The sequence below is a fragment of the Rhamphochromis sp. 'chilingali' genome (assembly GCF_963969265.1).
Source record: "Rhamphochromis sp. 'chilingali' genome assembly, chromosome: 7".
NCBI classification, from domain to species: domain Eukaryota; kingdom Metazoa; phylum Chordata; class Actinopteri; order Cichliformes; family Cichlidae; genus Rhamphochromis; species Rhamphochromis sp. 'chilingali'.
Window position 1 is genome coordinate 24,689,849 of NC_137934.1, and position 27,422 is coordinate 24,717,270.

At 41.3% G+C, this 27,422-nt stretch overlaps 1 protein-coding gene across 6 annotated transcripts in view; it reads left to right on the forward strand.

Moving 5' to 3' along the window:
• Positions 1 to 27,422, forward strand: part of LOC308399684 (filamin-C-like) — a 61,701-nt gene that overhangs the window by 4,176 nt on the left and 30,103 nt on the right. For 3 of the 6 annotated variants that reach the window (XM_080887053.1, XM_080887049.1, XM_080887050.1), the window contains exons 2-20: positions 12,476 to 12,724; positions 14,602 to 14,699; positions 16,414 to 16,564; positions 17,750 to 17,868; positions 17,955 to 18,032; positions 18,675 to 18,840; positions 19,132 to 19,332; positions 20,574 to 20,696; positions 22,365 to 22,502; positions 22,832 to 22,958; positions 23,218 to 23,354; positions 23,842 to 24,035; positions 24,116 to 24,229; positions 24,322 to 24,465; positions 25,040 to 25,163; positions 25,459 to 25,619; positions 25,714 to 25,804; positions 26,539 to 26,708; positions 26,794 to 26,911. In XM_080887053.1, the coding sequence (XP_080743179.1) occupies positions 12,476 to 12,724; positions 14,602 to 14,699; positions 16,414 to 16,564; positions 17,750 to 17,868; positions 17,955 to 18,032; positions 18,675 to 18,840; positions 19,132 to 19,332; positions 20,574 to 20,696; positions 22,365 to 22,502; positions 22,832 to 22,958; positions 23,218 to 23,354; positions 23,842 to 24,035; positions 24,116 to 24,229; positions 24,322 to 24,465; positions 25,040 to 25,163; positions 25,459 to 25,619; positions 25,714 to 25,804; positions 26,539 to 26,708; positions 26,794 to 26,911 (2,703 nt within the window). The remainder of the gene's footprint in view (positions 1 to 12,475; positions 12,725 to 14,601; positions 14,700 to 16,413; positions 16,565 to 17,749; positions 17,869 to 17,954; positions 18,033 to 18,674; positions 18,841 to 19,131; positions 19,333 to 20,573; positions 20,697 to 22,364; positions 22,503 to 22,831; positions 22,959 to 23,217; positions 23,355 to 23,841; positions 24,036 to 24,115; positions 24,230 to 24,321; positions 24,466 to 25,039; positions 25,164 to 25,458; positions 25,620 to 25,713; positions 25,805 to 26,538; positions 26,709 to 26,793; positions 26,912 to 27,422) is intronic. The other 3 variants (XM_080887054.1, XM_080887051.1, XM_080887052.1) reach the window with 1 other exon arrangement.

The window sequence follows — 27,422 nt, forward strand, 5'->3', positions numbered from 1 at the left end:
GAAATCACCTCAAAACAGTTTAAACTAGCTGAGGGTGATGTGGGGGAGTAGGAGCCCATTACCAGATGAGCTAATAAGCAAAACTGGAGATGGTGGGGAGGAAGAACACCCTTTAAACTGGAAAACAGGAGGAGGATCAAGGAGGAGTACCTAACAATAAGATCAGCAAAATTTCAAATGGACTGCAGGGAAAGAATGAGATTTTTCAAAGCCCCGGACTTCCCCTGTGTGTGTGTGTGTGTGTGTGTGTGTGTGTGTGTGTGTGTGTGTGTGTGTGTGTGTGTGTGTGTGTGTGTTTGAGAGAAGAGAGATAGAGAGATCTGGTGTGATCTGCTGACTGTCACACTGTAGACTCTGCAGTAAACGTCCAGTTTGAGTCTGAACAACAAAGACTCACTTTAGTTACTGCCCCCCCCCCCCAGACAGAGACCAACCACATGACAAGAGGGTGAGGGTGTGTGTGTGTTTGTGTGCATGTGTGTGTCAGCTGTCGCCACAGCTGTTGTGAAGCATTTGAAGCAGCAGCCGGAGCCTGAGCACATCGAGGGGAATGATGTGTTCAGGCTCCAGCTGACAGAGTTATTATAAGTTATTGATTAGTGTGTGGTGTGTTGTATGTGTGTGTGCAAGATCTGGGGTATCTAACAATATCTAACAGTGGTACATTGGCTTTGCAGAGCTACATCCCTAAAAAATCAGACAGACTGAGAAAAGTTCCACGCTGGAGAGATTTGATCTCTCGGCTGGTTTGTGAACGCCTCCATGCTCATTGTCGTTGGAGGAGGAGGCTGGGCTTCTCTGCTTAGACTGCTGCCACTAGGATAAGAGAATAAGATGGATGTGTGTGTGTGTGTGTGTGTGTGTGTGTGTGTGTGTGTGTGTGTGTGTGTGTGTGTGTGTGTGTGTGTGTGTGTGTGTGTGTGTACATACATATGTATATGTCAGAGGTGTGGACTCGAGTCACATGACTTGGACTCGAGTCAGACTCGAGTCATTAATTTTATGACTTTAGACTTGACTTGAAAAAATGTTCTAAGACTTGTGACTTGACTTGGACTTTTACACCAATGACTTGGGACTTGAATTGGACTTGAACCGGTTTACTTGAAAAGACTTGATATTTTACCCCAAATATAAAATTTAACATGCATATTATATAGAGATTGAAAATGTGACGTCATTCACGGGTAGAACCGCAAAGGATTCTGGGAACTCGTGGCAAGCGGTACTAGCGCACGCAGGCTTTCAATTAAAATCAGTTACACAGCGATAAAAAGAAACACAAAAATGTCAAGAAGCCGTTGTATTATTAACTGCAATAGCCGGTCGCATGACAGCCACGGGAAGCCGACGGGTAAAGAGATCGGTTGTTATCGGATTACGTCGTTGAAGAGAAATTGTTCAAGCCATGTTTCCGAAGTAACAAAGATGCGACGGATGGCCTGGATCGCAGCCATTCAAAGACCAAATATAACGTCCCAGAACACTCCAGCTCACAGGTTAGTCTGCTCCAAGCATTTACACGAAGGTCAGTCTGCTGTTGTAGTTAATACGTCATTTTCATAACATAATTGGTGATATAGGTTACAAGCAAGTCTGGCGCTGAACAGAAATTGTCGCGCTATGCTCCTTTATTTATTGTGCATAAATAGTGAATTGTCCTGACACAATATTGCGTTTCGCTTCTGTTATTATGGTACATTGACAAAAACATATGCTTTTATTCACAGGATAAAACAGGTTTTTTGTATCACTAATTGTCCAGTACGATTACAGCATACAGTATTATTGTCACTGCTACATTTCTGTGATGCTACCAGAAATTATTTCCACTACTAATTAATTACCGTTGAGCTCAAAGGTCCTATTAATAAACGGTTAAGGAATGTGTATTTATGACGACGATTTGTGAGACTGGTAAACTTATGATACGTACGATGGTCTTTCGTTCGACACGGTGCGTTTCAAGGTCCTGCACCCATCCGTCGGTAAACTGTACCTGGGCTTGTTGCAGTGACCGGAAGTTACTAAACTTCATGAGTGTATGCACTCACTCCAAGAACCGTATAATTATAAATATGCATATAAATATGCTAAGATGAGATAGCTGACTTCATCTAACTAGCAAATGTTGTCCAGGCTATGTTGGTGATACAGTTTTTTTTTAATGTGTATGATATTTTTGTCATGCGATTTTAAAGCCGGTCCTACAACCGCATCCAAGAATAACATGCAGCTTATCTCAGAACTGTCGGTGAAAATTATTCTTGGAGCTAGGTTTAATTGAGCTGCATTTTAAAGAGGTGCAATTTCACAATTTGTGTATATTTTCTAAGTTCACTATTTTGTCATGTGTTGAGAAAAACACAGATTTTAAAATTACATGGTCTAATATTTACATTTAGCATAACTGCAACATTATTTTTTCGTTTTTTTTTTTTTTTTAAAGACTCGAAAGGACTTGAAATTCAAAGTTTCAGACTTGTGACTTGACTCGGACTTTTACACCAGTGACTTGAGACTCGACTCTGACTTGCCTGACATTACTTGAGACTTGACTTGAGACTTGAGGATAAAGACTTGAGACTTACTTGAGACTTGCAAAACAATGACTTGGTCCCACCTCTGGTATATGTACATATATGTAGTAATGTGAAAAAATGCTTTAAACAAAGAATGCTTTCAGAAATATGAACGCTTGTTTATTTGCCCCAAATGTAGCCAAGCCAAAGTCATTAAGAATTATCTTAAGTGTAAAGAAGAACAAGAAGTACTGGAAGTAATGGCATGGTCCCCACAGAGCCCTGATCTCAACGTCATCGAGTGTGTCTGGGATTATATGAAGAGACAGAAGGATGTGAGGAAGCCAACATCCACAGAAGATCTGTGGTCAGTTCTCCAAGATGTTTGGCACAACCTACCAGCCGAGTTTCTTTAAAAACTGTGTGCAAGTGTACCTAGAAGAATTGATGCTGTTATGAAGCCAAAGCGTGGTCACACCAAATATTGATTTGATTTAGATTTCTCTTTTGTTTATTCACTGCATTTTGTTGATTGGTGAAAATAAATGATTAACACTTCCTTTTCTGAAAGCATTTTTTCTCTCATCTCCGTTCTTCCTCCTGATCGCCTCTCAGATCAGCACATTTCTCTTTGACCCACCTGTTTCTTTTGACCCTCACCTGCACTATAATCCAGTGGAGGGTGTCTTAAATTGTGGAATCTCACATGAAATCACAGCTTTATTCATATCAGCTCCAAACAGCCTCTGAGCCGTCTCACGTGTCGGGTTTCTCTGGGTGGTGTTGTCAGAAGGAAGGCGCCTTGATGAGGATGACACCGGAGCGTCACTGCTACACGAGGATATACCTCACATCTATCACGCCATCTGACAAACGGATCCCGGCTCCTGCCAAGTGTCCCTGCTGAGGGACACCTCCCTGTGGAGCCAGGGACACTTGGCAGGATTTCGGGTGCCTGAAGTTTGTCTGTCAGGGTGAGATGTTAAGCTGTGTTATTGGAACTCTGATATATATCTGTTTTATGTCTTCATATTCCTCTCAGTCTGTTCAACTGTTTGTTTCCTGTTTTACTTTGATAGTTTTGTCTGGTGTCTTATATTGATTTTGACTTCCTGTCTATCTCCTTGTCCCTCCTCGCCTCGTTTAACCAGAACTCTGAGGTACATTTAGTCCTTTGTTTGCTGCTCATATGTGGGTGTTTTCGGTATCTAAGCTCCTCATGCCTGGCGCTGGCTGCACTCGTTTCACGGCTCATCCAAAGGTCTTCTTCAGTCCTGACAGATGACGGGGAGTCAGTGGTATTTAATTTGGAGGCGGATCAAATGCATGAAGGTGTGAGCGGGGCTAAATGATATAGGCGGTTGATGGCTGGTGTCATATGCCACTACCTTTGTCCAGTGATGGTGCTTCAGGTCTTCAGCAGCTCAGAGAACCAAGCAGGACCCTGAGATGTAAATGTTACTGTTCCTGGATCAAGCTCTCCTCACTGAGGAGGACGGAGGCCTGAACATCGTGCGCGACGTGTACAGCCTGGAAATCCAGTAGATCCTTGCTCTAGGTCTGGTGGGTGATCAGCTCCCTCCTGACTGACCTGCTCGTGTCTAGCAGAGCATTTGAAGTGTCCAGGTAACTGCTTTGACCTCCTTTATTCAAGAAAGCATTCAGAGGAAGAGAATGTGTTAAACTACTGATAGAGTACATGTTTGTGCGCTGAATATTGCAGTAATAACACGTATTTCTCACACCTGGGCATGCTTTGAGGTACAAAGCTGATGGAGGGATAAAAGTTCATTGTACACCTGATGTCACTGTGTGGACTCTGAGGGGGAAACACCAGAGCAGCACACTCAGAAATCCTAACCAGCTGCTGGCCCGATCAGCAGACTTTGGTCTTTTATAGCTCACGTGTGTGTGTGTGTGTGTGTGTGTGTGTGTGTGTGTGTGTGTGTGTGTGTGTGTGTGTGTCTTTAAATAGTTGTGGTCTTTGTGAAGTCTCCCAGGATAAACAACAACATCTCATTTACTCAGCTGCCGTCCATCTGCTCAGACAGAAATCAGGTTTGAGCTTCCAGTGAAGTTCGGGAGCAGCTGATCAGTGACTGAATGAGCTCTATCTTCGCTCCATCCAGCAGGTGCTCGGGGTGGATGTTTGTGTGACAGCAGGCTGTTGTTCTGTTTCTTCTTGTAAACTTCAGCTTCATGAAGAGCTTTTACAAAAGTGACCCACTCAAAAGGCAGTCCAAAAATATTTTTTTCAGGCTTTTATTTTGAAAAAACACTCCTTCCTGTAGTGTTTAAAATGCTTCACGAGTAAAATCAGACTGCGAATTGCTTAAATGCACTAAAAAGGGTAAAATCTACTTTATGTTATGTTAAATTCAGCTTCCTGCAGTCAGAGTTCACCTCATGTTCATTTCTTCCCCCGATACTAAACGACCTACATATACTTTCCTGCTCTGCTCACATCCAGCTGCCTGTTTTCATACTGTGCCAGGGCAGCTTTGCATGATTCACAGTTCAAAATGTTATAATAGTGCTTCTTTATCTGATCCTGCGTGTCGGTGCAGCCCGTCAGTTCATACTCTGTCGGAAACAAACTGTTTTAGCTCTTTTCACTTTACAGCTAACCTTCTTCTGATTGGCCAGTTTCTGGAAGCGTGCTGAGGGACACTACCCAGTAACTGTGAACAGCACTGCCTGATTTTGTTTTTCTTTTGTTTGTTTGTTTTTTTGTTTGGGGGGGAGGGGTATCAGCCTGAGTCAAGATGACGTGGTGATGGTCGTGAAAAGAAATTTGTAATCTGAGAGTGTTTGAAGCTTTGTTGATATTCACTGTGAAAAATACACAGAGCCTTTAAAAGTCCCTTTTCTCAGTTTGAATGTTGAAGATTGAGGTTTTCTTTGTTTCGTCTGCCTTCGTATTGCAGGCGTGACCTCGCTTTGACCTCTGTGTGACTGCAGCTCAGCAGATAGTAGAAATCCTCCCACACAGACGTGAACATCAGCGTACCAGCCTGCGCCTTGGACGGGTGCTCACACAAACTATCTGCACTCCATCAGTCTGTCACGACCTCATTTGTCCTTTTAAACCACCTTCAGTTTACTGAGGTCACACTGTGAGGGCTCAAAGGAAGCCTGGCCTCAGACTGTCTGACACCAGTCTGCTTCCAGTTAAACCAGTGATGGAGACATTCAGACTTTCTCCTGATCTTGGATTGTTTAACTCTCCTTTTTCAAATTGAGCTTGACAGGAATCCGATGAAAGGATGAGTAACTTTCACTCTTCAGAGAGGAAGAGGACGCGGTGATGTCAGGCTGGTGGTTAAACCACCTGTAAAAGCAGACTGTGGACATTGGTGAGTCCAAGCGTAGGTGATCTTCCTCTCATAGTCACAGAGTGGAGTTTACAGCAGTGACTCTATTCTCAGGGCTGCGTTTTAAAAACGTGCAGATAAAGAGCGACAGCAGACTGGACGCCATGTCAGCAGGTAGCCGGAGGATTGGCTGGCAACTTGTTTTAACTTCCTGTTGTTGGACTCCTGCAGAGCTCAGACCCTCCTCTTTAATTCTTTCCCTACATCGTCATCCTCGTTCTTTGCTTTTTCCACCCTCCCTCCATGTCTTCCTCTCTCCACTCTGCAGCTCATAAAGCCTTTCTTTCTAAATGTCACATTACACAGCTTCTCCGTCACCCTCGAGCTTGTTCTGGAGGAGGAGGAGGTGATGGAGGAGGTGACGGGGGGGCTGTTTTCCTCTCACGCTGCAGGCTTTCTATCAGGACTCCATTGTTTCTAGGTGGCCTGTTTGTTTGGTAACCAATGACGACCGGCGAGCGTGGCTGTCGGACATTAACGAACAGATGAGTTGTTGTGCGGCTGGCAGAGTCCTGATTTTAGAGCCTTTGGGGGTTTTTACAGAAAACTCACCTCGACTCAGCTTCTGTTTACAGGACGCGGCGCTCAGAGCACGTGTAGCTCAAACCCACCTTCTCCAAATTATAAATCACTTTTTTTGAACACACATTCACATTTTCCAGAAAGCCTTCCAGCCACAGGAAATAAGAATCAGTGGTGACGATCATGTCTGAATATGAGCTGATATTTATTTCTGTGCTTCACCATAAACTATTTAAATGATCGCAGAATAAACTGTGTTTATCAGGCAGGGAAGGCCAGGCCAACTGCTGCAGCAGCTCCTGTTTCCTGGGGAAAGATTACAGCGACACTCCAAACACATTTCCTCTCTGGACACCGGACCGGGCTAATCTCTGGGCTCCGAGTTTCCTGAGGGGTGAAGAAAGGTCATCTGAGCTCAGAGAAGGAAAATATGATTTAATGACTGGGAACAGACGCAGTGGTGTTTCCATCACCTCAGAGGACATCACACTGAGATTTATTTCCTTCAGGCTTAACCTTAAACTAACCTTAATCTCACTTTAAAATAACATTAATCCCAGGAGACACAGAACAATTTATCTGCCTTACAGAGGCTGCTGTGGTTTCAGACATGCAGAGTCGTGTTTCAATCATTTCCAGCAGGAAGATATTAAAGAAAACTTATTTTCATTAGACTTAACTTAATGTCAGTTTAAACCTTAATATAACTTAATATAAAATATCTTTATTTGGGCAGAGTCAGGACCTTACATTGAGTTTTTTTTTTTGAATACTTTTTAATTTTACTCTTTTTAAACAAATATCTGTACTTTCTACTCCTTAAATTTCCAAAGCAGACTAATTACTTTTGCCATAACACATTTGAGGGAAGTTATTATGTCATCACTCACATCAGTTCCTCACGTCAAACACATGAAAGGAAATCCTGTTCACTTATTAATCTCCAGGAGATGTGGCATAAAAAGAGATGACTATGCCAAAGTCACAGGTTAAAGTGGGACAGTGTTTTTTTGTGTGTGGGGTGGGGGTTACCACAACCACTGCAGGTGTCCATAAGCTGTGTGTTTGTGGTACTTCAGCATCTAGTCTTCGTTTTTTTAAAATCAGATATCAGGTCTGTACATGTGAAATTATGTTTTTTCATATTGTGAAACATGCTGCTAAACAAACTGAGGCAGACAAACTGTGTTATTTGAAATCCTCTGCAGGTTAGTGCAGGATAAATAGGTTAGTTTTCTGCACTGTGATGGATTTAAAGTAGGGGTGGGAATTTAACACGTTAATTGCTATTCATTTTTTTTTTTTGAACAAATAACACATTCAAAAAAATAATGCATTTAATTGCAATTTGTATTCCAAGCAAAGGGGAACTTTTGTCAATGCACAATTTCCTGGTATACTGAATACACTGAGGCACACATCAGAGCGACTGTGCTTGACCCATGCTTTAAGGATTTAGAGTGTCTTGCAAGGGGAGAGCGAAAAGAGGTTTGGACCAGCCTTGAGGCCGCTGCAGGAACAGTGTAAAGATGCCACCACAAAGGAGCCAGCAAAGACAAAGAGCCTCCTCTTCTCTTCGTTGTTTTCAGACTCTGATTCAGATGAGGAAGCCCTGTGTAACAGGGCCCTGAGTTTGTACAGAGCAGAATCCACCATCAGCAAGACAGACTGCCCGCTGCAGTGGTGGTCCAGTCGAGCAGGGACCCACCCACAGCTGTCTGTCCTGGCCTGCAAGTATTTGATTAGTCCTGCCACTTCTGTCAGATGTGAGAGACTGTTCTCAGTTGCAGGTCACAGTAACAAAAAAGAAAGCTACCTTCAGCTCAGAAAATGTGAACAGACTAGTTTGTCTAAGTAACTGGCTGAAGAAGACGGACAGTAAATAACCATGGAGGTATTGTGAGTCCAGTGGGTTTGTTATGTTTTGCACTAAAATGTTCAATGATCACACTGTTTTAACCTAATGTACAAAATAAGGTTACTTAGAGTTTAAAGGTGAAGCTGTTGAAATAACCTTTTATGTTTCTGCCTTATCTTTTTTAAGAAGAAAACCTGCACTTTATGTTGACATTTTTATTATTATTATTGTAAGACAATACAATTTTGAAAATGTACTTAAAATGGCACTTTATTGTTAAGTCTGCCCAATTTTGAACAGGGATGTTAGGTTTCTCTGTTTTGGATTGAGTTAAATCCTTTTTTTTCTTCCAGAAATTAAAAGAGGTTGAGTTACAATACATGTCCATGTCTATTATTTGATTCTGTCACCCACTAAAACCCTTTTCAATTAAAAAAAAAAAAAAAAAAAGCACTCTTGGACAAATTTTCTTGTGTGATTAAATGCGATTATTCGAGATTAATTAATTATAAAGTCGCTAATTAATTAGATTAATTTTTTTGACCTAATGACAGTGTGTGACTGGTGCACAGTGGCTGTGGTTTCATGGTCAGAGTAACTTTACATCAAGTGTAGCAGAGACTCATTCACTGAATTCCACCTTCATACCAACTTTAGCACTCAGTAGAAATCGACATATCGTCGTCACCCCCCCCCCACACACACACACACACACACCTGAATCCACTTGAACCCCTGACTGTACACATTGACTGTACCTGTTTAGAGGTAAAGTCACCCTCTACAATGCAGGCAACAGAAATATAGATTTATTTATTTTTTCCTTCTTTTTCTTCCAGTTCAAACTGAAAATAATTAGGATTAAAAGAGTTAGATTAAAGTTTGTATTCCCATCTACTGACATTATTTTATCATTATGTTGATATAGCACAAGGTTCAGTTAGCATTGTGCAAGACATAGAAATGTCTTCCAAAGATCTGCTTATACTTTCTTACTTTTTTACTTTTAATTAAGTATAGAAGTAAAGTTAAATCAGTACTTCACCTTTTTGTGGTGTGTTTCTAACAGTAGTACCTGTACTTCTGCTTAAGTACAGAATGTCTTTACTTTTGCCAACTCTGGTCAGAGGCCTTAAGAAGATCATTTGTAACCTTCACTAAAGCTGTTTCTGTGCTGCTATGAGCTCTGAAACCTGACTGAAACTCTTCGGATAAGCCATTGCTCTGCAGATGATCTGTTAGCTGTTTGACAACTACTCTTTCAAGGATTTTTGAGATAAAAGGAAGGTTGGAGGCCTGTAATTAGCTAATACAGCTGGGCCAAGTGTAGGGATGGGTATCGTTTTGGTTTTATCCGATACCGGTGCCAAACCGGTACTTTTGAAACGGTGCCGGTGCTTAAACGGTGCTCAAACCAGTGCTTAAAGAATGGAGAGCACAAAATTGGTCCAAAAACCTCTCATGTTCAGCTGGTTTTTTGTAAAAAGATAACAATGTTAGCCTTTTCTGCAGCTATGGGGCATATATGGTATCACTCTTGGCTGGAAGCAGTGCTTAAACAATGGACAAACACAAACTTTGTCCAAAAACTTCTCATGTTTAACTGTTTTCCACTTTTTCTTTGGTCATTTTAGCCTTTTTGGCCAGGGTGAAGGGAGTACCTGCCATCAAACAAGAGGACAGCCGCATGTAGCTATGATGATGTTTGCTAGTTCACCTTACATGCATTAATGTAATAACGTGGTTAGCCTACTCAACGTAAATTACACACGAACAACATTAAGCTACTCACGCAGAGAAGAACGGCTGCTGCTGCATCATCATCCGTCATCATTTCTGCTACACTGGCAGGGCTAGGGGCCAGGACTCTCCTCTTCGGGTTTTTGGGGGATGATGCTAACTCCGGGTCCGATAACAGGCACCACACCCGCAGTAGATGTGCTCGGTGTGAGGTCTCGCAGCAAGCTATCAAATACGGCGCATTTCTCGGCTTTTAAAAAAAAAAACGCTATGCGTCGCCAGGTGTTTCATCGGATTCTTGGTGTTACCTCCTTTGACAGTATCACAGTATCAGCTTAAAGCACTTGTTGCAGGCTGCTGAGTTTGCATATTTTGCTGTGAAGTACAGCCAGACTTTTGACCGCTTCGCCTTGGGCATTTTTAATCTGTAGCTCTGCTCTAAAAGAACGTACGTACCTGGACCCGCCTACTATCCTCGGAAACGTAAAATGATCGGCTAGAATCTAAAGTGTATCACAGCTCAGGAAAAAAAAAGCACCGAAATAAAGCACCGAAATGTGCGCTGCTTTTCGGTCTGGTTACTACCGTTTATGTCAGAACCGGTGCCATCATGGCACCGGACACCAGTACCCATCCCTAGCCAAGTGCTGGCTTTTTAAGTAAAGGTTTAAATACTGCCAGCTTGAAGGCCTGTGGTACATAGCCAATTATTAGAGATAGGCCGATCATATTTAAGATTGAAGCATTAATTAATGGCAGGACTTCTTTGAGCAGTTTTGTAGGAATGGGGTCAAAAAGACACGATGGTTTGGAGAAGTAATTACTGAAGTTAACTCAGAAAGATTAATTGGAGTAAAAGACTAAATAAATAGTGTTACATCTGTGCGAGGATTATGAATATTTCTTTCTCTAATAGTTAAAATTTTATTTGTGAAGAAGTTCATTAAGTCATTATTACTAGTTGGTCTTTAGTTTGTCTCTTTGGGAGCTGACACAGGCGATGGGGCTTTGGGGGGATAACAGGAGAGAAGCTGCATAGAGGCGTGTAAGACTGCAACTCTGTTTCCTGGTCCAAACTCTGGATAGTCACGTTTTGGTGGTTTTAATAAATTTGACCAGATTTCTAGAAATGAAAGCTGCTCCATCCAATGTGGGACGGATACCATCTCTCCTAACAAGACCAGGTTTCCCTCAGAAAGTTACCCAATTATCTATAAAGCTCACATCATCAAAATAAGCTGGCAGGCAGTGTTCGTGTTGCTTGTATGTGGTAATGTGAAGTTAAAGGCGCTGAAAACAGCCAAAGCGTGAGTGAAACTCCAGCTGTGTGTTTAGAAGTTGGTTTCCTCGCCTCCTGATTGGGTAGGCCTTCAGAAATTTTAACAACACTCAGGGGGAAACACAAGGTTTTCTGCTGTTTTAAAGACGACATGTTCACATGCCAAGCTGACCTCAATATAGAAAGAAAGCAAATTCACCTGAGAATTCAGGTGTGTGACAGAAAACAACAGCAGTGTTCAGCAGAGCAGGAGAAATGTGTCTGAGGGTGTCCTCCATCAGATTCCTGTTAGTGTGTGTGTGTGTGTGTGTGTGTGTGTGTGTGTGTGTGTGTGTGTGTGTGTGTGTGTGTGTGTGTGTGTGTGTGTGCGCGCATGTGTTTCCTATTTAAACTGACCTCATTCCTCAGAGCGGGGGCTGCATGACATCATGCTGCTCGCTGCTGTCGATGGATGAAACTTTTCTGCACGATGACAGAAAAAAATAAGTCTCCTGATGTCTGAAAGATAAACAGAGAGCAGACGTGAACTTTTATTTTGGCACTCTTTGGCAGAACAGGAAACTGGGTCACGAAATGTTGGAAATCAAATTCAGCTGAACGTGACTTTAAATTAATCAAAACCAGCTGTTAACATCTGTTCACTGATGCTCCACACGTCACAGAATCAAAATACCACAACAGCGCACGTAAAAGTATAAAAATATAATCATCTACAGTCATGATACAAAGAAAGTTAAAAACAACCTCATAAGAAAAAACAACCATGACACATTACACCGTGTCTTTATTTAATTAATGAAACTAAGTCCATCTCATATTTCAGCAGCAGTAAGTTGCACTGATGGTTCCTGTGTGACTTCATCAGTCCGTCTCATCTCTGCGGGGGATTTTTAGTCCACTCTTTTTCACAGCCATGCTTTAGTTCATTGAGGTTTGCAGCATTCATTCATGCACAGCTCTCTGAGCTCTGCAGCCCTTCTAAACAGCCATACCTGTTAGTCTTTTTCTAATTGTGCTGTCATGAACTTTGACTTTTAACCTGCTAACTGATGCTTGTAGAGTCTGACATGTAGTTCTTGGTTTTGTTGCTCAGTCTGACCTCTGGGTGGATTTGCTAGAGCACTCAATCCTGGAAAGACACTCACATTAAAACACCTGAATGACTCTGTATTTATTTCAGACTCCAAAGCCATCGTGGATGGGAATCTGAAGCTGATCCTGGGTCTTATCTGGACCCTGATCCTCCACTACTCCATCTCCATGCCCATGTGGGAGGACGAGGATGACGAAGACGCCAAGAAACTGACTCCTAAACAGCGTCTGCTGGGCTGGATCCAGAACAAGGTGCCCCAGCTCCCCATCACCAACTTCCACCGAGACTGGAGGGACGGCAAGGCGCTGGGAGCTCTGGTGGACAACTGCGCCCCCGGTAGGATCCCGCTGACACTGCACACAGTGTGCAGAGACGCTGATGTTTAAGTTAAAAATGATCAGTAAAAGTAGTTTAAATGTTTTAAGACGGGAAGCTGACTGAGTTTGGTTTTCTTTAAAACGTTCCTGTGATTTAAAGAAAAGCGGCTGCTGTTTTCCTGGAAGCTGAGGAAAGCTTCCAGGAAAATATAGACGCTGTCAAATAAAAACTTTCCCTGAAGCCGTCAAACTGTCAGTTAAAGTGAACATGTGCTTAAATAATCTGTGAGCTGATGTGAAGCAGCTGCTAAATCAAAACTATCGATTTGTTCCTGTGTCAAAGTTTTCTCCAGAAAACCTGATATTTAACTTCCTGTATCGATGTCTGGAGGGTTTGGTCATCGGCTGAGTGCTTCGCTCTGGAACTGATCCAGCCCCACTAACCTGGAGTCAGGCTGTAAAAATGTCTTGACTTTGCAGGAAAAGTTGAAATCTTCACATGGAAGTTTGTACAGCACACTTGGGGAGGAGGAGGAGTTAATCCTCTTATCAGCTTCAGGCTCAGAGTGTTTCTGTGTTTCTGCTTCATGTCAGCAGCTTCAGGAAACAAGCAGCAGCTGAAATCTGCAGTTTCTGCTCTGATCCTCATCAGAGAGCAGCGAAGGACAAATATGTATAACTCATCAGCTTTAACGTTCAGCTAATTTTGAGTTTTTCAGTCCAGGGTGAGGTGTGCCGGATATTTTCTGATCTCATTTTTGAGTTTGTGAAGCTTATTATGCAGCCAGAGGCTCGTTACCTTTGTGGAAATGTGTTCAAGTAATTTATGAGGACAAAGTGTGTGTGCTCAGGGCTGATTACAAGAAACTGGCTGAACATATTGTTCCATATTTTTTGTTTTCATCATCATTTCTCTCTGATTAAGGTCTAACAGAAGAATCCTCCTGTTTTATGTTTAATAACAGTCACATATTTTATTCATGTTTTCTGCTCCAGTTTCATAAATGCTTTTTCTTTTTCTCTTTCATCATCGGAAACTTTTATCTTTAATATTTCCGTATAACAGACCTGCATTAACTAACTGCAACACCTCCTCCATTTCCAGTTCATAGTCAGCACTTAACTGTGAAAATATTTACAAATAATTCAAAGTGCATTAAAATAGAAATGTTGAGAAGATCTTGTTACTTTGACTCTGTAAGTCTGACCCTCGACGAGGTTTGATGATGAGCATCTGCTGCCTCTGTTTGTATGTAAAACCAACAAGAACTGAAACGAGTAAACCGGCTCAATCAAAATAAAACCTGTAATAACTAAACCTACAGTTTCATTACAAAGCTGGTTTCTCCTAGATTACAAAGTAAACCCGTTCATCCATTTATAAATATAAAATACAGACATAATTACAACAAATTTTAGACATTTGTTTGTTTTCTCAAGAATATTCTGTAATTTCACAGTGAAGCATATGCGAGTTAGAGAAAATTGTGCACATGAAACAGAAGTAGTCAAAGTGTCTTTTAATTATAAAGTACTCTGTAGTCAAAGTCCATAAAGAGCCCATATCACATATTTTTATGTTCATAATTTAATATGTGGCATAAATCGAATATGTAGTTTTTTTTCATGTTAGTTTGATATTAACTCCCAAACTTTGTCTCTTATGGAAATGAACTCGTGTCAGACATGTTCTGAGTTTCTAAAGCTTGAACAAAAAGGAACTCGCTACACAAATCAAGGAAAAATAAATCTTATTTTGAAATATTTTCTCTGCAAACTGTTAAGCAGGAGCTCATCGGATGTTCTGCAGCAGAGGCGACTCAGACTGAACGTCGTCCTGCAGGACAGACTAGTCTCCTGTACATAATGAAACCTCTCTGTCTGTGCTGCCTTCAGGTCTGTGTCCCGACTGGGAAACATGGGATCCCAGTCAGCCAGTGGAGAACGCCCGGGAAGCCATGCAACAGGCTGACGATTGGCTGGGAGTGCCACAGGTAACACCTACCTGCGCACGGACTGCAACACATTCAGTGTCTGTTCTCTGAGTTTCTTCTTACTGATTAATGAGAAAATCAGAGCCAAAATCTAGGAAACAGCTACAAAATAAAAGCCTCTGCTTCACTGAACATGGATGAATCAGGGATAAGTTGACCTGTATGCTGTTTATATCTGCCGGTGAGCTTTGTGGTTCCTTTGAATTCAGGCTCAGAGGATATATTTGTTACGATTAAATTGAACTTCAGAAATAGCAGTCGTGGTTGAGCCATGATCCATGTGGATGATTCACACGCTCGACTCTATTTTCAGCCTGCAGAGATGTGAGCAGGCTGCAGTTTAAATTAGCAGCAGAGCAGATGAGTCAAAGCGATTGTTCACTCAGTAGTCTGAGGCACGAAGTCAGAGTCTGAGTTCAGCTGCTGCCTAATTTCTGCAGGTCGGAGGTGAATTAAGCCTCTCTAATTTCCCAGAAAGTTTAATCATAAAATTCAACTGCCAGAGTCATTTAAATGAGAAACGCAGAAATTTTTTAGTCAGAACTTGTAAAGAGAGGAATAATGTATAAATGTTTTCACAAGAAATTAGAGGGAAATGATTTGGTAAGGAGCGCTTAAGTGGAAAAAACACATAACGATGACAATAATGATAAAACTCTTTGCACTGTTCTCAGGTTGATTCAGGCGGTTTTCCTCTGAGATTTCAGACGTCTTCTCACTCTCCTTCGCTGAGCAAGCAGCTGTTTACCATTTCACCGACCCCTCACGTGTTCTGTTCTTTTGTTATTTATGTAATTAAAAAACAGATTTTCTGATCAGATGAAACCATTCATTTTGATTTCCCTCCAGTTTCTCTTCCATGGAGGATTTTGGACTCGACTCCCTCAATCTCTTATGAACTCACTCACTTCAGCTGTTGGAGATTAGAGACGTCTTTATCGAGGCCATCTGATGTGTTTCTGGCAAAATGAAATCGTTTTTAAGTTTCCAGCTGTTATTTTTTAAATAAGTATTTGCAGCTGGAAATGTATTGATTGTAACAGGTTTACTGACATGTTCACAAGCTCATCAGCTAATTTATGTCCTACCACTCAGCTTCACGAGAAAGAGCAGGGCATCCCCTAATCAGAAGGTCGGTGGTTCGATCCTAAGCGCCTCTATTGTGTGTGTGTGTATGTGTGTTTCTGGGTTAGTAAAAAAAATGCTTAAAGACGTAAATTATTATAACTTGTTGTGAAAAGTGCTTTGAATGCTGAGTTCGAGTAAATGGTAAATGGTAAATGGCCTGCATTTGTATAGCGCTTTTCTAGTCCATAGGACCCCAAAGCGCTTCACACTACATTCAGTCATTCACCCATTCACACACACATTCACACACTGGCGATAGCAAGCTACATTGCTAGAGTAGAACATTGCTATAAAAGGACCAGTCCATTTAACATAGTTCCAACTTAAAAGCAAAGCAAAGAAATAAAACTGCAACTAAATCAGGAGATGTTAAGCATAATATGAGAAAACAAATTTCTAGCTGCAAAACAATTTTCCTTGAAGGTTTTTAAACTTCTGAAGAAATCGTCAGTAAATGGAAAACTTACCTTACCAGTCATACAGGAGAACCGTTAGCAAGGACATGTAGTTCCAGTTCGATAAAGCTTGAGTGTGTGGCTGCTGTGTGTTGAGCTGATGCAATTTTCGTCTTGTCCTTCCTCTCCAGGTGATTGCTCCTGAGGAGATCGTCGATCCTAATGTGGATGAGCACTCTGTGATGACCTACCTGTCTCAGTTCCCTAAAGCCAAACTGAAGCCCGGTGCCCCCTTGAGGGCCAAATCGCTACACCCCAAGAGGGCTAAGGCCTACGGACCAGGTGAGTGGAAAATGCACAGGAACAAAGTTCATTAATCAAACTTCAAGTTTTATTGAGGTTTTAGAAAAATTTCTGGTAGAATCGACTCATTGGGATTGTACAAAAAACGTATTGTAATACCTCAAAATTCCATCAATCATTTAGATATTTGTCTCATTACTCAAAACAAAGTTGTTAGGTGTGGCTGTGTGCAGACAGGAATAGGACCCAAGGTGCAGACTCCGGAGACAGAACTTAAACCAAAACAGCTTTAATGCTGAACTCAAACATAACATAACTGGGAAAAAAGGTCAAAAATAAACTAACACCGGCGGATTGACAAAACACACAGCAAAATAAACGGTAGATTGCGACACAGACACTAAGAAACACAGGGCTTAAATACACAGAGGGAGCAATCAGGGAATGAGTAACAGGAGGGAAACACAGCTGGGACAAATTAGAACTGACGAGACCAAAGAAGCGTAACCTGAACACACTGAGATAAGACAGAGACCTTCAAAGTAAAACAGGAAACACATAACACAGACTGAACAAAGACACAGACTCACATGCAGGCACTACAAAGGGAACAGAGACGTGGGAACAGGGCAGACACAAACACTGACTGAACACGGGGATATAGGAACTTAAGATACACATAGACGCGAACTAGACAAGGGGATGCAGGTGATAGGGGAGACATAAGCCATAAGACGGAACTCAAAGAAACCAAAAACTAGAAAGTATAAATAATAACATAAACTCAAACACCCTGGGTCAACGACCCAGGCATCCTAACAAAAGTATCTAATCTGAGGATGTCTTTGGGCTTATTTAACTCCTTTTTTGTTTCATAGATGAAACACTGAAGTGGAAAAAGATCATTGCTAAATTTCCAGAATATTAAAATGTTTAATAAATGCAGATGCACATTTAAACTGAAATCATGCTCAAATAGCAATTTTATTTGTACTGTTAGCTGAATTAAAACAAGTTTTCTAAATATGTTATCGACATCAGCACATTACGGCCCTAAATCCAGAAACAGTCAACTTTATTGTAGCTTCTGTTATTAACACGGTAATACCACATCTGAAAAACTATGTCGCCATTTACGTAGTTCGATGCTATCGGAGGACTTTCACAAACATTTCCATTCATTACTTCAAACAATAAAGTTACGTGTGATCGCTGTGTTTGCAGGTATCGAGCCTCGAGGTAACATGGTTCTGAAACCAGCAGAGTTCCTGGTGGAGACGGTGGAGGCTGGACTGGGAGAAGTTCTAGTTTATGTGGAGGATCCAGAGGGACACACAGAAGAGGTGCAAACACACCCTCACATTAATTTAAAAGGACACAAAAGTTAAATATAACTGAAATTATGCTGCATCATTTCTGTCTCCATCAGGCCCGAGTCATCCCCAACAACGACAAGAACCGAACCTACTCTGTGGTCTACCTGCCCAAAGTGGAGGGGCTTCATAAAGTAAGAAGCTCTCACTGTAAGGCTGAAAGAAGTACAGTGGTTCTTATGTTATTGATCAGAAATACAGGGCCATGGTTCCCAACGTTCTTCATCTGATGGACCTGCACAGCCTATAACATGGACCCAGAGCCCTTCATGTTTGAAGGGGAACCCATTTACATTGGACAAGGATGACTTTACCATTTAAGATAAATAAATACAAATACAAATAAATGTCATCATCCACAATCATTAGCATAACTGTTCACTGACTCATCAATAACTGCATTCTCTTTCACCATTAATTATCACTTTTAATCATGTATGCATATCTATTTGCTACCATTTATCAGTTCCTTTTAACTTTAACTGGTGATGTCTGCTCAATTTTGGTCTCTGTAATTTTTTTAATGTTTATGTTTGAGCTAATCTTTCTGCAGAAGAACTCCCTGTGATGCTTATACCCCTGATTGGGGAATACTGAACCAATGACATGTATAACTCACATGGATCATGTGTGGATAAAGGAGCTGTTTCTTGTGTTGTCCTTTTGACAGGTTCTGAATGTTTCCTGGTTCCTTTGTCTTAGCTTTTGTTTAGTTCATGGAAACACAAATTTATGTTTGTGAACCTAACAGGCCTTTGCGGTCCTCTTCCACTCAGGTAAAGGTGTTGTTTGCTGGTCAGGACATCGACAGAAGCCCCTTCATTGTAAATGTTTCAAAAGCCATGGGCGGCGACCCAACCAGAGTTCAGGCCCGCGGGCTGGGACTGCAGCCAACGGGAAATGTGGCCAACAAACCTACATACTTTGATATTTACACTGCAGGTAAGTCTCATTGTATTGTTAGTTTGTCTGAGCTACATTCCCTTAATAAAAGAAAATTGATGAAAAGTTTTTCTTCTATCATTACTCTTGAAAGAACAAATTAAAACCAAAATTATGCACAAAAACATTTTGTGGTCTCTCGGAGGGACTCTGACTCTATATTTCCATTAGCTCTGGGTATCCACTGCTATATTTCCTGCAGATGACCTTCATTGTCTGATACTGTTCCAGTGACTGTCACATTCCTCCTCCATTGTTTAAAGGTCTTGTTATTCTCTGTCCGTACACCAGGAGCGGGTGCTGGAGATGTGGGCGTCATCATTGTGGACTCAAATGGCCGCAGGGATACAGTGGAGATTGTCCTGGAGAACAGAGGCGACAGTGTATTTCGGTGCACCTATGTCCCTGTCCTGGAGGGACCTCATGTCGTCTGTGTGACTTTTGCTGGGCAGCAGATTCCCAGAAGTCCTTTCACTGTCCACATCTCCGAAGGTGGGCTATTAACATTTACTTTATGTCTACAACACTACAAACTGACCTTTCTAACTCTTTCCTGCATTCTAGGTGCTAGGCAGTTCCTTCAGTGATTTAAAATGAAAACCACAATTTTGTCCTAAAGTCCTATCTTATATGTAATTCTTTAAATCTGCAGATATATTTTTATTTCATTCATTTAATATAGTCAACTTAAATATTTACAATATTTATTTTAAACATTTAACTGACCCTGTCTCTTATTGTAATACATTCACCAGCACAGATCTCTGATCAGCATGCGTGTAACATTAAACTTCAATGGATTTTGTAACAGGAACCTTTGGTATCGTCCAAGTCCAGGTCTTCTGAGATTGTCTGTGCTTCCTTTATGGTTCACTCTATGGACTTTCATGTTTTTAGGCTGTGGTGTTTGATCACCTCTGGTTTGCTGGAACAGGATGTGGATATTTATATGGACTGGATTATGTCTGACTTGGCTGTTCTTGATCTGGGATTTGGCTACTTTTGGTTAGGACTTGTAAGTCATGTTTGGAGCGTTCCTAATTTGTCTTAATTTGGAGCCTAAATTTAGGGTATTATTGGCAACTTGGTCTTGTCTTGTAATTTGTTGCAGAAGTAGCCTTGGGATGTCATGTTGGATTAAACTAATTTGGAATTAGATGAGGGGATTTTTCAATATTGAACTTAAGAATCGTGAAATGTGATTTCCAAGGATTTAAGATATAAATCAGGACCGTGTTGATCCAGGACACTGAGTTTGGGAATAGCTTACCTTAATTTGAAGTCTAACTTGACTTATCTTTGAAAATGGGACTAGCCTGATTCAACTGACTTGAGAAAATTCCAGTGACTTGAGACTAACTTTGCAGAATTAATGCAGAATTAAACTTTATCCCAACTGTCTACGGGTTTGATTTATGTTGGTTAGGTGGTTAGGTCTGGAATAGTTTGTTTTGGGTTGACTGGATTTCCTATGTTTTATTTAGCGTTGGTTTGTTGGTTGTGTTTGATTTGTTTTAGTTTTGTTTGGATTGATTTGGCTCGTTTGCTTTATTTTAGTGCATTTGGGTTGGGTTATTTTGGGTTTGCTTAGTTTTCGTTTGGTTTGGGTTGGGTTGATTTGGTTGAATTTGGAGAGTTCGTCTTGCTTTGGTGACGCTGCCCTTTAACCGATCTGGGTTCTGTCCTCCTTGTGCCGATGTACAAATGCATCATACTGTTATTCCCTCCTTCAGTTTCACAGAGTGTCCCTCCTCCTGGGTCTCCAGTGCAGATTGTACCTCAGTCCATACGCACCCCACCTGCTGACAAGACCAGGAGAGCTCCTCCTCCAACACCACCCAAACCCAGGCGACCAAGTTAGTACAGGCCATTGACAGGATGCAACTGGAGCCTGCCTGCGCTAGCCTGGTCTTTTCGACTCAAACTGTCTTCACTTTGGCCCCATATGGATGGGGGTTCCCTGCCTTACAGCATGTCCTGGCACTGCTTCATCCTGAGCAGCTTGTTCTTTTTCTACATCTCAGAAACTGAATGTGGTAGTCTAAAGCCCTTTTTGAATGGCATCAGAAATAATTAGGAATTATTTAAGTTCATCATTATTTTATCATTATTATTTTATTACACTTTAGTTCTGTAGAAATTCAAGCTTAATAATTTACATTTGGGTTGGTTGTGGTGTTCTGGGATGCATTTTGTCAAAACTATCTATCCTGAGAACATGTTGTTAGGTCAGTAGGTTGATAAAAGCAGCAAAGAAAGCAATTCCAAGTAACTCAAGCTATTTACTGCTCAGTTTTTTGTTTTTGTTTTGTTTTTTTAGCTCCATTGCCCACAGATTCAACTTTTGTGTCAGCAAAAATCCAGAATATTCTCCTGAGTGGGTTAGTATGTGTGGTGGGTCACGTCTTGTAAACATTTGGAGACTTTTGTTTGATTTAGATGGTTAACAAAAAATCTACAAGAACCGTTGAGGGCTGGAAAATGACACTGACAAAGTAGCCCAAGAACAGCTCAGATTTTCTTGGTATCACTTTTAATTTTAAGAAATTTTGTAGAATTGAACAGGGTTCAACTATATAAGGAGGTATTAAGAAAAAGTGTGTTATGAAGAAGATTCTGGGTTGTTTTATTGGTTTGAATCTGTAATTTGAATAACAACTAAACAGAATAAGAAGTGTTAATAACATCTTAGCAAAACAACAAAATTAACCACTTTAAAATAAAGTGGTTAGCAAGTGACTTCACATAATTATATATAATCAAAGAAGAGGCTTAAATGCCAGAGTGATCTTCTACTTGCTCCTACCCAACATCATCATCAACCCTGCCTGTTCTTCCTCACGTCGCCTCCAGTAACTCTTCCTTCTGCAGCTAACCGACGCTCTATCCTCTGAGTGCATCGTGTTCTCAAATCTGATGCTTCAAACTTAAGTTTAAGTTTAAAGAACATATCAATCTATAGCAAGTTTTTCCTTCTGTTTGCTATTAAGTTTGTGTGTATTTTGTATTTTTCTTGAATCTTCAGCTCTGAATTCTGATTTCATCACGTCTTCCTCTTTGCTGCTTTTCCCTTTCAGCCTCAGCAAACTGCATTTTATGGCGCTGATCAGCTGACTAATGAGAAACTCGTGCTGCTCTGTGTGTGTGTTGTTAGTATATTTTAGTTAGAATCACTGTGTACTGTTGTACACACAGTAATCATTTGAGTTCAATCAGCTGTGCACTGATCAGTCTGAGAGAGTAAATGAGTAACCTGTGAGATTAACTATTAATTTCTGAGACCAAATTAACTCCAACTCAGCCCTCCATTTCAAGCTTCATAGCTCCTCCATGATAGCAGCCGACTTTATGGCTTCAGCTGGAGGAGGCAGTTGGACAGATAAGACAGATTCTGATGATTCTCCAGGAGATTCAGTGTAGGATTACATAGGAAGTATGAAACAGGCTCTGTGTGTTTGTGTGAGTTTCATTATCATTTGAGCATCGTTTCCCAGTCTTAACCTCCATCTGACTGATCCTTGCAGCCTGTAACCCAAACGCCTGCAGAGCATCTGGCAGAGGTCTGCAGCCGAAGGGTCTGAGAGTGAAAGAATTGGCAGATTTCAGAGTTTACACCAAAGGAGCCGGCAGCGGGGAGCTCAAAATCACCGTAAAAGGACCAAGTAAGACAGCAAGACTCACCAACCCACGAGATTCACCAACTGGAGCTAAAATCCCTTTAAGGAAACACATTTAAACACAAAACTGAAGAGAACCCCTGTTATTTTTAGTACAGAACACTGACTATAGCTGATATTTGTGAGATTTTTAATGATGGATTCAGCACAGTATGGCCTTTCCAGAATATCCAAAAAGAGGTTTCTCCTGTGTATGTACATTTGTGAGTGTGTTTTACAAAATGTTTTTATTTTTGGTAATTGGCTTTATTTTCATTTGAAATTTAGCTCAGTAAAGGTGGGCTGATTGTGGATTATGTTTATTTTTAATATAGAGGGCCTGGAGGAGTCTGTGAATGTGCTTGAGATGGAAAATGGCCTGTATGAGTGTAATTATTACCCCGTCATGGCAGGAAAGTACATCGTAACCGTCACTTGGGGCGGACACAGCATCCCTCGCAGGTGAGGTTGATGGAGTGATTATACATACTATTACATTTTGGGGAGTTAACAGTGTTTATTACAGCTGTGCATTATGTCACATATAGTAACAAATGCATGCATTTTAATCATTTGGCCATGTGATGCCATATAAAACTAAAGATATTGAGGATCCAAGATTGAACCCTGAGGTACTCCAGTGACTTGTGTGCATAAATGTAAACTTTTTTTTTTATCTGAAATAAAGATAAAAACTAATCAATTCGTTCTGTTTTTCCAGCCCATTTGAAGTTTATGTCAGTGAGGAGGCAGGGCTTCAGAAAGTGAGAGCCTGGGGTCCAGGTCTGGAGACCGGTATGGTGGGGAAGAGTGCTGACTTTGTGGTGGAGGCCATTGGAACTGAAGTGGGAACTCTCGGTTAGTTACAATAACATAAAGATGGGACTCAGGAAAACGTTAAGAGCTTAAGGTGCTGACTTATGGTCAAAAGCAATCCACAGTACTTCAACATCTTGTTGAAAAAATATTTTTAAATTTAATAAGGATGTAACATTTCTGCTGCATCTATCAAACGAAACGAGACCAAGGAAATCTAACACCTCATATGTTTCAGTAAACAGCTACCAAACAGAACTCCACATCTTTTATTTGCTTAAGTGGTCATGGAATAACAACCTGCAGACCTACTCCTTATCAACAGTCTGGTTACTTTTGAGCATCTGAAAACAGGGCATTGTGTGTAAGATGTTTGCCACTGTCCAAAAGCCTCTGGATCTGATGGTATATCCTGCTATTTCTGTGAATATTTGTGTGTCATGTAAAGTATTGAACTCCATGGGCAGATCCCATTGTTTTCACATTCATCAATGATAGGCAGTGTTTAAATAACAGCGTCTATGTGTAGGTTTCTCTATCGAGGGGCCCTCCCAGGCTAAGATTGAGTGTGATGATAAAGGCGATGGATCGTGTGATGTTCGATACTGGCCGACTGAACCAGGCGACTATGCCGTCCATGTTATTTGTGATGACGAGGACATCAAGGACAGTCCCTTCATGGCCCACATCCTCCCTGCTGCCAGTGTCATCTTCCCTGAGAAGGTCAGATCAGAGCCTTGTTGAGTTTCAAACATTTTCCTGCATGTTTAATTTTTAAACATGTGATGTGTTTACTTCCTCAGGTGAAATGTTACGGTCCAGGTCTGGAGCCTTTGGGCTGCATTGTTAACAAACCTGCTGATTTCACCATTGATACCCATGGAGCTGGCAGAGGAGAGCTGAAGCTCTATGCTCAGGTGAGGATTCAGAGGCAGCCTCTCCGTAATGTTTTAATAACACATTAACATCTTTTCAAAGTCACACCAGTGTAAATCTGTTTGTGTTGTAGGATTCAGATGGTTTCCCCATTGACGTCCAGATCACAGATAATGGAGACAGCACCTACTTCTGTGTTTACATTCCCACAAAACCCATCAAACACACCATTATCGTCACCTGGGGTGAAGTCAACGTCCCCAACAGCCCATTCAGGGTATAAAACCAACACCAAATATAGTCTTACATTAAAGTCACTGAAGTATATCCTTTAAATCTGTTAATCCCACTGACAATGTCTGCAGTTTGTTGCAGTGTAAACTGGTCAATCATTAACACGAACATACAAATACCTTGCTCTTTGAATTATTACCAACTTACAACAGACACTATGTGAGATTAGTTTCAGGTTTGTTTTTTGTTAGTAATCAGTAAAACATTAAATGGAAAAAACTAAATTAACCTTTAATTTAAGCAGATGTCTGCTAAACACGATTTCTATTCGTTGAAGGACAAAATGCTGTCATGTAAATACAGAACTTTAGGGGACCCATAATAGAGCCTTGAGGTACTCCGGTGGCTGCAGTGTTTTAATAATAGTGTGTCGAGAGCTCAGTGTATCACCTCAAATGTTTCTTAGCAGAAAAAGATGAGTTTAAAATTTTCCTTAAAAGCATGGATGTTTATATTCCATGATTTCTTCCATATTTCAGCTTTTGCATTTATTTGTTAGAGTCTAGATAGAAGCCAGGTTTATTGTTGCCAACAATGATGGTAATGTTGTGAATAAGGTGACTATCGGAGAGGGCAGCCATCCAGAGAATGTGAAAGTTTACGGTCCAGGTGTGGAGAAGACAGGACTGAAGGCCAACGAGCCGACTTACTTCACTGTGGACTGCAGTGAAGCCGGACAGGGTGAGACCTGTTTCATGTCTAATGTCCTCTTTTCATGTCCCGCCACCACAATGCACGACACATAGGAGATTGTTTTGTCTTTCTGATCGTTGAGCTTGATCTCCAATGAATGACTTTAACTCAGATTCAGACCAGCTGTGCAGCACACAAACATGCTGTAATGCCAAGTTTTGTTTTTATGAGTTTAATTAGAAAGAAATTAAATAGTACAGGAATACTGCTACATGATGTTTGAATATTACTGCAGAAATAACCTTGAATCTCTGTAATAGAGTTAATTATTATTTCCCTGCAGGTGATGTCAGCATTGGCATCAAGTGCGCTCCAGGTGTAGTCGGACCTGCCGAGGCTGACATCGACTTTGACATCATCAAGAACGACAACGACACATTCACAGTGAAGTACATGCCTCCGGGTCCCGGACAGTACACCATCATGGTGCTGTTCGCTGATCAGGTAAATGAGGGGTCAACAGTTGGATCAAATCTTAAATGCACATCTATGTTAAAACTGAATTTAAAAAACATCTCACACTTATTGTGTAAAACAGGAAATCCCTATTAGCCCCTTCAGAATAAAGGTGGATCCTTCCCATGATGCAGCCAAAGTCAGGGCAGAGGGACCTGGACTCAACAGGACAGGTGAGCTGGGTTTTATCACATTTGCGATCAATACAACACAAAAATCAGCGTGGGTTCTCTCCGGGTACTCCGGCTTCCTCCCACCGTCCAAAGACATGCACTTAGTGGGGATAGGTTAATTGGTTAATCCAAATTGCCCATAGGTGTGAATGTGCGAGTGAATGTGAGCGCGAATGGTTGTCCATCTCTGTGTGTTGGCCCTGCGACAGACTGGCGACCTGTCCAGGGTGTACCCCGCCTCTCGCCCTATGACAGCTGGGATAGGCTCCAGCGCCCCCCGCGACCCTGAACAGGATAAGCGGACGCGAATGGATGGATGGATGGATGGATGGATGTTTTCTATTGATTCCAGCTGCCTACTATTTATAATTTGTTCTGGCACAACTAGGGTGGAGCACCCACAGTTTTGATTTATATGTACAATGACAATAAAGGGTTATTCTATTCTATTCTTCTAATAATACAAACTTTAAATAATCTAAAAAGACTGTATCAGACTATAAACATCTATATCTGTTGTAAAGTTGGACATTTTAATCTTTAATTAGTCTGTTAGGACTGGCTCACTGCTGGAGCCCCTGTTCCCATCAGGGGGACAGCAGGTTTTAGCTTGTTATCTGTATTAAATTAGATAAAGTAAAATTTTATTTATATAGCACCTTTCTAGACAGAGAATCACAAAGTGCTGCACATAGAAGAACCTTATTAATAAAGTTTCTGTCTGAACTTTGCAGGGGTGGAGGTGGGTAAGCCCACCCACTTCACCATTTATACAAAGGGAGCTGGTAAAGCCAAACCTGAGGTCCACTTCACCGGAGCAACTAAAGGTGATGCCGTCCGAGACTTTGAGATCATCGACAACCATGACTACTCATACACTGTCCGCTACACGGCGGTGCAGCAGGTAACACACCAACTTCACATGTGTGATGGATTACCTGTGAGGTGACTGATGGACATAAGTTAAGCACTGCTTGTGTTTCTCTCAGGGGAGCATGTCCATCATTGTGTGTCATGGAGGAGACCCCATCCCAAAGAGTCCATTCACCATCATTGTGGCCCCCCCACTGGACCTCAACAAGGTCAAAGTTCAGGGACTGAACAACAGTAAGTCTGTGAGGAAAAAAATGGAACATTTATCATACAGAAGCAAAGTGCTTCCATACGGAGCCCTGATCGGGTTTCATGACGCAGCAGATGAAGCAGAGAATGCGTGTTTCCAGCTAAATTCCTGGAATTATTCATCACAAATTCCTAAATACAAGCTGCTGTTTAGCTTTAGATTACAGGATGTTTCCATAGAGAGTCCTGCACAGTTTGGTACTAATTATAATAAGTGAGGTGGAGAGTAAATGATGGATTAAATGAGTAAACAAAAGAATCCAGGAGTTCCTCTGAAAGACAATCACAACCCCTTCATGGGGATCCTTAATGACTCTGAGCTGCTGTTCATTCAAGCTCTGTTTCATTAAATTTAATCTAACTGATGTGTAATTCTGATCTGCAGTGGAAATTTCTCTTCTTTCTGAATCATTTAACATAAAACAAGCTTGAACTGCTTAGACCACTTTTCCATTTCGTTTATAATCGGTATCAAAGGATTCCAACAGAAATATCC